Consider the following 14,579-nt stretch of genomic DNA (forward strand, 5'->3'; position numbering starts at 1 on the left):
TCTTTGGGGCCATCACATTTACCTCCATCTTTCGTACCTCCTCTTCGAGTTTTTCTAGCTTTCTTTTTATTGGAGTGGATTTCTGTGGACTTTCCTTGTGTATGTCCTGTACTCGAGTCAGTTGCCCATTTCCCTTTTGTTGGTGAGGAAAATTCCGTTGATCATTCGATGGATTGCCCTGTTGATTAGGAGTTGATAAAAGAGAATAATATCATATACACAAAAACTCATTTCAAGGAGACTGACTGCAATAGCTTTATTGAACAAGCCAGCTGTCACTATGCTCCCTGGCTAAAGAACATCCCAAAAGGGCAGTTTAAACGAATAAAACGTAACTGCAGTAAGAAAGATGACTATAATGAACAATGTCTGCTGTTAAAAAATAGGTTTTTGGAGAAAAACTATAGTCCAGCAGATATTGATCGAGCAATAAAAGAGCTAGAGAGTGAGGACCTTGAGAAAGAAAAAAAGCCCTGTTCAAAAAGTGTACAGGAGGAGAAAAAACAAATTGTAGTCCCATTTACCACGGAGTATACAGAAGATTCTTATCACATCCGACGAATCATTAAGAAGAACTGGCACATTCTGACATATGACCCGGTGATAGGACCCACCCTTGCTGCACCCAAATTTATACACAGGAGAGCGAAAAATATCAAGGACCACATAGTACATAGCAGTATTAATGATAAAAAGCTTGGTGAACCGACAACACACACCGGTTTCTTTCGGTGCACACACTGTAAAGCTTGTAGAAGTATTGGTAGAACTATAACTGGAGGAATTCATAATTTTTCAGCAGCCGACAATTCCCTCACATATAATATAAAACACTTTGCTACTTGCGACACCACTCAGGTCATTTATATGATAGTGTGCCCATGTGGGTTGAAATATATAGGAAGGACCATAAGGAAATTGAAGACTAGGCTGAATGAACACTTCAGAAATCTAAGAAAAGGGAAGTTAGATCATTCCCTGTCAGCCCATTATGCGAGATACCATCAAAAAAACCCTATTGGTACCTCCTTCTTTAGTTTAGAACGAGTCTCACCACATTGGAGGGGGGGGAAGACATTATTAAAAAAATGAGCCAAAGAGAATCTTTTTGGATCTTCCACCTTAAAACTTTAATTCCACTAGGATTGAATGCAGATCTCGAGATAAAATGTTTTTTATAAAATTTTTTATAAAGTTTTATGCACATCAGCACTTTATTTCAATACCACCAAGCACTTTAATTTTAACATATAATACTTACTATACCCAAAGCACACTGTGCCGTTTAGGACCTTTTAAAAAACTTTTCTATATTGGGATGCCGGTTTGGTAAAAGTCTTATTTTTCAATATGGAGTACATCAGCACTGTAAAACATGGTTTACATGAATACTTGAAAATATTACTAAGCACTTTAATTAGGTTCACATGCACTTTTTAGCACTTTATTATTCACTACCTTAGAGTTAGTAGCTTCCCCCGTTTAAAACTTTCCAACATCCTGCAAAATCTGGTTGTTAACACACATGTTAACACATATGTTAACAAATATGACTGTAAAGTTTACAAATAGGACTGTTAGAAACTATCTGTTAAAATAAGACTTTGTTATTGATGCGAACATTATTGAAAGAATTGCATGAAAACAGTTTCTTTTATTTTGAGAAAAAAATTGTGAGAAATGTTTTGCATATGAATTGAATTTGCATTTAAAAGACACGTAGCCCAACACGCCGGTAAGACCCGGAAGAAGCCATATCAGGCGAAACTCGGAGTCGGGCGGTATACTGAGCGTGTTTGTTTTATCCATAAGGCCTTTTTAATCTTTACTCTTGTGAGTATTACCATTAAAAAATTTTAACAATCAAAAAGTACTGCACCATCGTTCTTTTCCTTTCTCTTCCCAAATCGAATAGTAATTAGAAGAAGGAACGAAGAAAGTGGAACGAGTAGTGGAGGAACAAGTTTCCGGGTGGGAACAATTAGGAGTAGCACAGAAGCTACGAGCTACCTTGAGAATCCCCAGGAGGGACGCCGTGCTAAGCTACCGTATCCTGTATGAGGATTTTTCATGCCCTAGGCATGCAACGCTGAGGACATTGGGTATGGACTAAGGACTGTCCCTGTGAGTACCAAAAATCTCTGGTTGGAAAGGTACTGCATCATTTTTTTCCTAAATGTGGAGTGGATGAACGTAGAGGCGGAGGATCAATCAATTTTGTACTAACTTAAAAAGATGCTGCTTTCAGACATATTTTGATACTTGCTTCGCTACTTGGGACTGTAGGAAGAGGGAGAATGAGTAGACAGGGTTGAATTATCTTTGGAGGACCTCCTGCTGGCCCCACGATTCTCTGTGTACAGAGGGAAACTGGAAAGAAGCTAAAATGATGGAAATTTTCCATCTTTCTACTGTGTTGCTGTACTCAGGAGGCCAATATGATTGAAAGTTTTTTGAACAGGGAGCAACAAGTTAGTACTCATAGAATCCTGTGTAAAAAGCAAAGGCAAATAGTACTTACAGTTCCTTCACCTCAGGAACCAATTTCTTCCACTGAAGTACAATAGATTTTGCAAAGTCACCCACATCGCTGTGTTTGCGGAAGCTGTTCACAGTCTTTCCAACTCCAGTTTCCTCCAAGACAAATACTTTTTATTAAGTGATAAATTCAAAATTAAACAAAAATTTAAGGAATAAAAAGACTCTTTGGAAAGAGAAAAGAGTGCATGTAATGGTAACTATACTTAGTAAACATTACTTGTTTTTCAAGGCACTTGATGTCATGACAGAAATGGGGAAAACTAAATAAATTGTATTTATTTTTTTTAAATGACCATGCATGCACGGCAGCAACTACAGGGGAATTCTCTAAGCTTTGTGCTCCATGCTCTGTCGATAGCAAGAGAACAAGCAGGGAGTAGCAGACGCAACATATGACTAGTAAATCTATGCCACTACAAGGCAAGCTAAATGCTTGCTCCAGTATATGCCGGTCCTGGGGTCCCTTTTAAACAATTCTAAAAGACAACTTGATTTATTTTTGAAGACTTACCACAAGGATATCCAACGTGATGTTAAGTTCCTGTAGGTTCTTCAGAGTTTTGGAAATCTAGAATGAAATAAGGCAGGCACTTATTCTGCAACTGTTAAACATTAAAGTAGATTTAACTTTTACAGGCTACGGTGTATGCATAGACTCTTTAGCAGATATTTCTGGACACATTTACAAGCAGAGCCATTTCAACATCTTTATTTCCCTGGGAAAATTCTATGATATTAAAAACCAAAGTTGATTAGTAGTGTATAAAGCAAAGATTTCATTGCTCCTCCCAATCCGATTCAAGGAGGAGGTAGTTACCGAAACTAGTAGGAGGAGGTACCACCTGATTTTTTTTTTTTAGGAAAACAAAGAACGGCACTGCAGTGCAGTTATATTACCATTTATGACTGATGCATGATCCCACCATTGCTTGCTAAACAACATCTATATGTGCCCGTTTCACCATGTACTAAGCAAATTACTACAGAAAGAAAATAAAATTATGATGAGGGGCAAGAAGAAGAGAAGGAGGAGGAAGGAATAAGGGAACGAAAGGGGTACAAACTGAAGAAGGGTCTAAAAACAAAGAAAAAAAATGAAAAAAAAAGGGGGGGGGGGGAGTGAAAGGTGATGAAGGACAAAAGAAAAAAAAAGGAGTTGGAAAGGAAAATGCTAAATTACAATAAGAGCAGTGGCAGACATGATAATCGAAGTTGATGACACACTAGATGAGCACAACAACAACAAAAAACTCAAAATACAATGAATAAAGAGAAAAACTGTTCAGAAGAATTGGATAATGAGGAATATAGCATGAATATGCCATAAAGACTTTAAACAACTGGCCAAAGCAGTGGAAAGGGAACTAGCTCCAAAACGAAGATCTATTGTGGACAAGTCGATTAGTAAAAGCATCCAGCAACTACTTTCAGAATTAAAGGAACAACAAGCTAGACTAGAAGACATGGAGCAAAGGATCACAAGTTTAGAGGATAAATTAGAGCATTTGCATGTTAGACATGCAGAATTAGGGAAGTCCAACAAGATTCTGATGGGAAAAAAAAAAATGAATAACTTGAGAATCGTTTGCAAAGGAATAATATTTACAAAGTACAAGCTGTACAATACAACAAATTGCTAACCCTTGCGTCAAAAAAATTCAGAGGCATTAGATATTAATGCTCTTGTATGTGTCAAAAGTGCTCACCATATTGGACCACAACACCATGGCAGTACACAGAAACCCAGAACAGTTAAAGCACGTCTTCTAAATTATCAGGACAAAATTATGAGAATACTAAACTAGGATTAAAAAGAGCTTACAGTGGATAACAGACTACGGATTTTCCAGGGTTAGTCTTCTAGCACTTTAGGCAAAAAGAAAACCTGTAACCCTTTCTGTACAAGCTTAGTGGAAAAAAGTATAAGCTTCCAACTAAGATTTCCTGCTTTCATGAAGATTTGCAATGCAACTGGCCGTTCTGTGGCTTTCTTGGATTTCAAAGCTGCACAAGAGTATACGATTCTGACTTTTGAATAACAAAACAATTAACTTGAAACATTTATTCTTTTTCAGTAAGGGGGGGGGGGAAATCAATGGAGAGCATTAGATCAGAGTGGTGAGGCAGAGGGGAGTAGATCAAAATATGGAGAGCAAAGGGAACTCTGGGAGTCAAGATGAAGACTTGACAGCCGAAACGTGCGTGGGGGGGGGGGGGGGGGGTCGGTGTGTGGCGCTTTCTATGGGTAAGGGAACATGTGCTTCTTGGTGCTGTTAATACCAACACCATGATGCTATACAAGTCACATTCCCTACAGGATGTTTTAGTAGGATACATTTACTCTCATTTACTTGAATCCTGTGCATATGTGACATCTACTTTGCTGCCCATTGGTTCTGTTAATATATATTCAAACTACAGCGAACATTTTGTTCTTGCAGGACCTGTATTTTTGTTGATATCTTGTGCACCCACACTATATTGTGCCAGGTTATTGGTGGAATTAATTCTTTCTTTGGTTTAATCAACATATGAATTCTGTAGAATGAGATTGCACCTTTTCTCTCATGCCCATGGAAGTATGTCCATGTGGTCTCTACAAGCCTACTCCACTCTTAAAGCTTTGATCCATGATATCAGTATATCAGACCATGTTCAGTCTTATTAGGATTTTGGGGGGGGGGGGACTAATCATGAGCTTATGGGGTATTCCAGGATAATTTAGGATGAGTACTTTGGAGAATAACTTTTAAAATGGTAGTATGATTAGGAGATGGATACAGCAAACATTGCCTACATAAGCGATCCAATTCTTTTTGCATTCCAAATAAATGCATTCTAAGAGGCCAAAATTCTTAATGCACAGTATATAATTACTCTATATGAAGAGACATATAAAAAGTATAAAAGTGACCCCAAAAAAAAAAAAGGGTAGATGCAAATAGGAAAAATCATAATTATTTTACCAATTAATATAGAATAGAGCAATGTAAAGAAAAAGAAATCTGGCAGCCATATGGAAAAGGGGGGGGGGGGTTGGATAGAAGCAGCCCAACAGACTCCTAGGATAAACCATCAAATAGTTGCAATAAAAGATGAAACAAATAACACTATAAAAGAAATAAGATCTAAAGAAAGAGCCAAGGTGTAAAGAAATAAGGTCAGAGTTTCTTTGTAATGTGAACAACTATATAGCTCCTAAAAAGTTGAGATATTTTTAGACAAGATAATGCTGCCCAAAATTAACCAAGAACACATGACTAAAAACTTAGATTTACCTATAACATAACAAGAAATAGAGCAAGGTATCCAAAATAGTGTCAATGGGAAAGCTCCAGGCCCAGATGGTTTTACTCCAGATTTCTTTAAAACCATTGAGGACAAGATAAAAATGCCTTTAAAAAGATGATTAAGCCACATTCTATCAACTGGCAATATTTTACCAACAAAAAAATTTGCCTTCTTAAAAAATTTCCACAAACCGGTAAGAGATCCTCTTTTACTTTCCTCCTACAGACCACTGGCTATGATAAATCAGGACTTAAAATAGCCAAAGAAAATTTTGGGTGATCGATAAGCAGAGATTCCGCCTGATTTGATCTCCCAGAGTCAGACAGTTCATGAAGGGGAGAAGTGGAGCTACCAATATACGCAGGTTAGTGACAGTTATAGATTGGGACAAAGCAAACCAGAGTATTGCAAAGGATTGTTGAGTTCTTTCAATTGACGCCGCAAAGGTGTTTGACAATCCCGAGTAGGACTGGCTCTTTCTGGTACTGTCCCAGATGATGGTCCTTTTATTACATTTTTAAAAAAGCCTGTACTCTAGTGCCTAAATACTGGTAACACAATCTAGAAAAAGGCAAGGATTTAATTTAGCTTTGGAACCATTATCAATGTACGGTACAAATACTTGAAGGTATTAAAATGGGGTCATTTGAATTAACATGTTTGCCAATATTTTTAAAAATTCCCCTCCAAATCTGGAAACTATGGGAAATATTAGACTCATTCATCTCCCTTTCTGGATATAAAATCAACAAGGAAAATTGGAATTATTCTCACCGTTAATTCCGTTTCTATTAGTCCACCATGATGGCCACTGAGGAATTTCTGGGATGCTTTGTATATTGGTACGTGATAATAGGCATCCTGCGTGGCATCCTGCGTAATTGCTGAACTTACAGTCTCCATTCTGAATTTCCTGTATAGGATGTACTGATTTAGACCTTTCAGGTTGCATATCATCCTGAATGAACCATTGTTTTTTTTTTATTAAGAATAATGGGGAATAATGATCCTCTCCTATCTGTGATACTGGAACAGGGATGATGACATCCAGATCTAGTAATTTTTGTATTTCTGTCCACAACTGATGGGTAAGTTCTGGTGATAGTTGCTTGGTGAGAAAGAATTTTTGGGGAGGAAGAGGCATTATCTCCAGCCTGTAACCGTCTTCCAACATCCAGGGGTTCCGTGAGATTTCTGTCCACTGCTGGTAAAACTTTAAGAGTCTTCCCCCCCACTCTGGCGTCATTTTCTGAATGATGGGGTGGTGTTGCTGGAGCTAAGGAGGAAGCCCCTTCCTCTTCCCCCTTTGGGGTAACTCCATTTCCCCTGTTTTCCTTTCCCTCTATAAGGGAATTTCTTCTCTTTCGGGTCCCAAAAGGCCTGTTTCTTCTGGCCTGCTTTTGCTTCAGGAAAGCCTTTCTTCCTATCAGCTGCCTTTTCAAGGATGGTGTCCAGCCCGTGTCCAAAGAGGTATTCTCCTTGAAAGGGAAGGCCACATAATTTAGATTTGGATCTGAAATCTCCTGTCCACCGTCTTAGCCAGAGCTTTCTTCTTGCTGAAATGGAAAGTGCCCATTCTTTTGCGCTGAATCTTACACCCTCTGCTGAGGCGTCTGCGACAAAGGCTGCTGCTGACTTTAGTATGGGTGGGGTTTCTAAGAGAATTTCTCAAGGTGTACCATCCTTGATATGATTTTCTAGCTCAGGCAACTAGAAAAATAGAGTACGAGACACCGATGTTGTGGCGATATTAAATTTCAGATTCCACATGGCCGATTCCCATGTTTTCTGCAGCAGACTATCTGCTTTTCGGTCCATGGGATCTTTTAGTTGGATAGCATCTTCAAAGGGAAGATTTTTTTCGCGATCTTTGTTACCTGGACATCCACTTTTAGAAAAGAATTCCAGATTTTTGATTCTTCCTCATCGAAGGATAGACGATGTTTAAATTCTCTTGATAGAGATATTGTTTTCTGGATCTATCCATTCCTGCAGGATTAGATCCTTCAGGGTTTTATTGATTGAAAAGACCCGTCTCTTTTTTTGCTTTAAGAATCCCAAACAGCTCGGCCTGAATTGATTTTGGTTCTACAATCTTAAGTGTCTCTCATGACTTTCAATAGTGGTTCTAAGTCTTCTGACATGAACAAATATCTGGATCCCATCTTAACAGCAGATGTGGATGGAATAGAGTCTAAATCTAATGAATCCTTGACTGAATCATCTACAGCAGGGATAGGGAACCTATGGCCAGATATGGCTCTTTTTGGCTGCATCTGGCTCTCAGTCAGATCTTTAATAAATAGTGATGGCTGCTGTGGGTGTCTACGTCCTTTCTACGACCCAGGTGCCATCGCCGCCATTGTCTAAGCCTGGGTCAAAGAGAAGAGCGTGGGAGCGATGAGGAGCTGGCTGCAGGGAGCGCTACTAAGTGAATTTTTTTTTTTTGCTGTGACTACCCATCTACTGGGGGGCATGTGCTGTGAATACCTATTTACTGGGAGTATATGCGGTAGCTACCCATCTACTGGGGGTATATGCTGGGAGGCATGTGGTGGGTGTCAGGATTTGGAGTAGTGAACCCCCTGGACCACTACGGACAATTATGTAAGCAGACACCTGGCACTGGAATTTAAGTGGCACCCGTTCTTCACCAGAGCCCACCACAAAGCAGGATGGTCTTGCTGCAGCGTGGTACCACCAGGTCATTCCACAGGCACGACTTGTTCACAGTGGCAGCCAAGGTCGAGGTACAGGATCACTAGGCAGTCTCGTGGTCAGGAACAGACAGATGGTTAAGGCAGGTGGCAATGATGCAAGGTTGGGGACAGAGCAAGAGATCAGGGCTGGTAGTGAAGAAGCAGAATCAGGAACAGGGCCGTGGTCACAACAGGAAGCCAACACTTGTGAAGGAAACACAGTGCTTTGTCCATGAGGAAGCATTGCACAAAGATCCGGAGGGGAAAGCTGGGAGCCGCCGGTCTTTATAGGAACCCGGGAAGTGGGCAGCGCCAATCAGCGGCACGCTGACCCTTTACATCTACAAGTGCCGGCGCGTGCTCGCTGGCCAACCGGGACGGGAGCAACAAAGTGGTGCGTTGAGTGAGCTCGGAAAGGGGTGCCGCCACGGAGAGTGTGCCTGCAATCTGAGATGTAGATCGCAAAACCCGTGACACTGGGACTACTCATGACACATGGGGGGCATGTGCATATGGTACGGCTCTTACGGAATAACATTTTAACCGGTTCGCGCCCGCCATGTATTCACGGCGGCGGTTGCGTTCCGATGCATGGAGAAGGCTCGCGGGCCGAGCCCTCTCCATAGCCGGTAAGTGTCTGCTGCATTATGCAGCAAAGGCTTACCGGTAACACCCACGATCGGTGCCGGCACCGATCGCGGGTGTTTTCTTGCTGATCGCCGCCGGCAAAGCCGGCGGCTTCAAACAGGCATGGGCGCCGCCATCTTTCCGAGGATCCTCGCTCCCAGTGACGTCATTGGGGAGCGGCGATCCGTCGCCATGGTAGCTTTGCCATTGTAAATGTATGAGGAGTAAAATCCCCATATACTGCCATACTGTAGTATGGCAGTATATGGTAGGATCGATCAGACAACCTAGGGTTAAAGTACCCTAGGGAGTCTGAAAAATAGTATAAATAAAAAAAAAAAATTATAAAAAAACATAAAAATTCAAATCACCCCCCTTTCCCTAGAACTAATATAAATAAACAGTAAAAGTCATAAACACATTAGGTATCGCCGCGTCCGAAAATGTCTGATCAAAATATAATAACCGTTTTTCACTGCGTTTAACCCCGTAACGGAAAATCGCCACTCGTCAAAACTGCCACTTTTTTGCCATTTAAAAAAGAATTAAAAATTCTATAAAAAGTGATCAAAAGGTCGTACAGTCCTAAAAATAATATCATTGAAAACATCATCAAAAGTCGCAAAAGATGACACCACCCTCAACTCCATACAACGAAGTATGAAAAAGTTAAGCACAAGAAGACAGCAAAATAAAAAAAAAAATTTGTACAGGAGGTTTTAATTTTTGTAAATGTATGAAAACATAAAACCTACACAAATCTGGTATCCCTATAATCGTATTGACCCAAAGAATAAATTAGATGCGTCATTTGTGGCGTGAAGTGAAAGCCGTAATATCCAAGCCCACAAGAATATGACACAAATGCGTTTTTTCACTATTTTCACTGCATTTGGAATTTTTTTCCTCTCTTCCCAGTACATGGCATGGAATATTCAATGTGATCACTATGAAGTGCAATTTGTTACGCAAAAAACAAGCTGTAACATAGCTTTTTATGTGTAAAAATAAAAAAGTTATAGATTTTTGAAGGTGGGGAGTGAAAAATGGACATGAAAAAAAAACGGGAAAGGGCCCAGTCCTTAACCAGTTAAAATATGTGGCGCTCATGGCTCTCTCAGCCAAAAAGGTTCCTGATCTACGGACTCTACTTCGGACTCTGATAGATTTTCTACTCTTTGCCTTTTTGGTAAAGGCTCCTGAGGCAAAAGATTAGCTAATGAACATTGAACCTCCCCCTTAACCCCTTAACTACTTGGCCTTTTTTAGTTTTTTCACTTCCATTTTTCACACCCCACCTTCAAAAATCTATAACTTTTTTATTTTTCCACATAAAGAGCTCTGTTATGGCTTATTTTCTGCGTAACAAATTGCACTTCGTAGTGACGGTATTTAATGTTCCATGGCGCGTACTGGGAAGCGGGAAAAAAATTCCAAATGCAGTGAAAATGGTGAAAAAACACATTTGCGACGTTTTCTTGTGGGCTTGGATTTTACAGCTTTCAATGTGTGCCCCAAATGACAGGTCTACTTTATTCTTTGGGTTGCTACGATTACAGGGATACCACATTTGTACAGGTTTTATAATGTTTTCATACATTTAAAAAAATTAAAACCTCCTGTACAAAAATTTTTTTTTTTGATTTTGTCATCTTCTGGCGCTAATAACTTTTTCATACTTTGGTGTACGAAGCTGTGGGTGGTGTCATTTTTTGCGACTTTTGATGGCGTTTTCATTGCTATCATTGTTAGGACTGTGCTACCTTTTGATCACTTTTTATTAATTTTTTTATATTTTCCAAAATGGCAAAAAAATGTCATTTTTGACTTTGGACGCTATTTTCCGTTACGGGGTTAAACGCAGTGAAAAACCGTTATATTTTGATAGATCGGACATTTTCGGACGCGGTGATACCTAATGTGTTTATGATTTTTACTGTTTATTAATATTAATATCAGTTCTAGGGAAAGGGGGGGGGGATTTGAATTTTTAGGTTTTTTTAATATAATTTTTTTTTTTTAAACTTTTTTTTACTTTTACTTTAACTATTTTTCAGACTCCCTAGGGTACTTTAACCCTAGGTTGTCTGATCGATCCTACCATATACTGCCATACTGCAATATGGCAGGATATGGGGATTTTACTCCTCATTCATTACAATGTGCTGATAGCACATTGTAATGAATAGGTTAAAACGAGACAGCTTCGGGCCTTCGTGAGGCCCGATGCTGTCATGGCAACGGATCACCGCTCCCCGTGACGTCATCGGGGAGCGAAGATCCGCGCCAAGATGGCGGCGCCCATGCGGCGCCATCTTTTTGAAGCCTCCGGCAGCATTGCCGGAGGTGATCGCGGTGAAAGCACCCGCGATCGGTGCTAGCACCGATCGCGGGTGTTACCGGTAAGCCTTTGCTGCAATATGCAGCAAAGATTTACCGGCTATGGAGAGGGCTCGGCCCGCGAGCCCTCTCCATGCACCGGGACCCGTCGGGAAGGGGTTAATAAAGGTTCTCATTTCGTCCATAAAGGATGTTTTCTCCTCTCTTAAGAGATTATCAATACAGTCTTTGCAGTTGGATTTCTAATAGTCATTAGATAACTTGTTAAAGCACATATTGCATCTACGGGAGGTAACTTCTTTTTCCTGCATTTTTAGGAGGCAGATCCTTCGGTTCTCTATGTTTCTCCTTCTCTTTCAGTTCCTACCAACAGAGAAGGAGAATAGTATTACTATTTAACAGTAACATAAGTAACTTGTGTATGTTAGGATACAACCCACAGTAACACAGACACCCCGAAACCACTCACAGGAGCTATAGGCGGGGGATCTATAGACACAGCCTCCATGGCGCAGGATTCAATACTGCCAATGGTTATACACAGCACATATATATATATATATATATATATATATATATATATATTATACACATAGGTGCATTTGTCCAAATAGCCGATACATATACACAGGGGGTATACGGTACATACTTGCCTTTAACACACAACCTCGTGAGGTAAGGCAATACAGATGGCCTGATATGTTAAGCCTGAAAGATATACAGCATGCTTTTACCATACTAGCCATCATAATTCTTTGTAAAGGGAGCACCATTGTATAGGTACCTTACCAGCTGATAAGGATTACCAACGCCCAGTCCACCGAATGTATTAGACCTCAGATCACTGTGCGTCCCCGCTAACATTTAATCTTACCGTCGCCGCCATTTTGTAGAAGTCCAGGTGTAGTAAACCTCACGGGGTCACGGACAGAGCCGGAACTACCGGCCCGACATGCCGACAAGGGAAGGGTCGTATGCACCAAACGCTGTCCTGGACCGGATGGGTAAGAGGAGGATCCCCACGCCACACATGCTCCCCTCTCACTGTCCTTCTTGGATGGAAGGATCGGAGGAGAGATTTCTCTATTCCCTGCCCTGTGTAGGGACAGGAAAACACTGGAGCGTAGATGCAGGGGGTGGGTATTTAACTTCTCTGCTTCCTGTACCTAAAGAGGTCAAGGAGTCATTCTCCAAGAGGGGCCGTCATGGGAGACACAATGGAAAACCGTAATATTTTATTGTTAAATAAAAATGATGAAACAATCTAGAATATAAGAAATAAATTACAATTAGCAGGGTCATCCATGAAATATCTTGATATTAATATAGCAAGATCATTTATAGGACATTTCTCTCCAATTAGTTCTAGAGTAAAATTGGAGTTGAAGAGATGTTTGTTAAAAATGAATAAAGTACTACAGTATAAACAAGTTTTTATTGAGGGGTAAAACATCCAAAATCTCATTAAGAAAGACGCAGAAACCCAGAGTTGGAGGTCTAGAGGTGCCTAATATTACAATCTACAACCTGCCCTGCGTCTTTAGATTTCTTAAAGAATTGAATGACTCCTTTACAATAGAAGACGAAGCAGAAACTTACAATTTAAATAATGTCAGAATTTTGCTTCATAATATTAAAATAGGAAGTAAAGATCGAAAAAAAAAAAAAAAAAAAATCATATCTACAAAATACCACAGAAAACCTTGTGAAATATTTTCAAAACATGTACTCAACTGAGCTCCTCTTGATCCCAAGATTGTCCTCCGCTAATCCTGACATGTCTGGATCACCTAGAAAACAAGCTTATCAGCAAGGAGCACGGGGATGTCCAGCACACATGGCTGCCAATTATGCACACTCCGACACCTGGCAACGCCATGCGAGAGGCGTAAATGAATGGTTCCTGCATGATAAATGCCATGTTGGAGAGGGAAGGGATGTCACAAAGGGGGCGTGCATAATTATCTTGTCCACGCTCTTCGGGCTACTAATTATAAATTTATTTTCTAGGTGATCCCAGCGTATCAAGATTAGAGAAGGACAGCATCAGGATCAACATACTGAGGAGTGTAGGCGAGTATCTGTATGTTGTACATGTACACCTTTTTAAAAATGGTAGATTTCCTTTACCAAAATATCAGAGATATTTGGAAAATAAAAGTGAAGTTAGCAAAAGAGGTCTTGTTCTTATGGGAATCTCATAATTTTGATTTTATCCATAAGGCCTTTAAAAAAAAAATGCTCAAATGAAGAAAAACTAAAAAAATACTCACTTCTGAACATATACAAAAATAAAATCCCATTTTCTCTACTATGCACAGTTAATCATCATTCTGAAGACCACGTTTCAAACAAGACTGGTAAAAAGAGGCAAAAAAATAATCCCAAATTAGATAAACTCTTAAATCTAAATGACCAAAAATTTATGGTCGTGCATTTTTCTTTAGAAACCCAATTATAATTTCTCTGATGAAATTCATAGCAAACGCTTGGCCGGTAAAAAAGCCATATTAATACATTGGCTAGACCAAAAACCCCAAAGAGAGGGAGATAGAAGCACAACAGGTCCACAGAAAGCATGACCATGAGAGGCTAGATTAAAGATGTGTCATAGCGGTTGATGGGGGGCAAATAGAGGGGGTGTGGGATGAAAGTAGTAATCAGACACTTTATATAAGCAATAGGTATGGCTTTTATTTTCAGAGATTTGCTCTATGACTGTTTTGTAGGTCTTTTTACAGCAATAAATTAACCCTTTAAGGACGCAGGGTTTTTTCGCTCTTTTCTCGCTCTCCACCTTCAAAAATCCATAACCTTTTCATTTTTACGCGTACAGAGCTGTGTAATGGCTTATTTTGTGCGTAACAAATTTTACTTTCCCGTAATGTTATTTATTTTAACATGCCGTATAATGGGAAGTTGGAAAAAAAATTCCAAATGTGGAAAAATTAAAAAAAAAAAAAAAAAAACGCATGTGCGTCAAGTTCTTGTGGGCTCAGTTTTTACGACTGACTGTGTGCTTCAAAAAACACCTCTACTTTATTCTTTGGTTCAGTACGATCGCGGCGATACCAAATTTAT

At 39.8% G+C, this 14,579-nt stretch overlaps 1 protein-coding gene across 1 annotated transcript in view; it reads right to left on the bottom strand.

Annotated features, from left to right (window-relative positions):
• Positions 1–14,579, bottom strand: part of LOC140121988 (elongin-A-like) — an 84,200-nt gene that overhangs the window by 43,641 nt on the left and 25,980 nt on the right. The window contains exons 2-3 of the mRNA XM_072142289.1: positions 3,053–3,109; positions 2,522–2,634 (exon numbers count right to left, since the gene is read on the bottom strand). Coding sequence (XP_071998390.1) covers positions 2,522–2,634; positions 3,053–3,109 — 170 coding nt within the window. The remainder of the gene's footprint in view (positions 1–2,521; positions 2,635–3,052; positions 3,110–14,579) is intronic.

Source organism: Engystomops pustulosus, chromosome 3, assembly GCF_040894005.1.
Source record: "Engystomops pustulosus chromosome 3, aEngPut4.maternal, whole genome shotgun sequence".
Classification (NCBI taxonomy): Eukaryota; Metazoa; Chordata; class Amphibia; order Anura; family Leptodactylidae; genus Engystomops; species Engystomops pustulosus.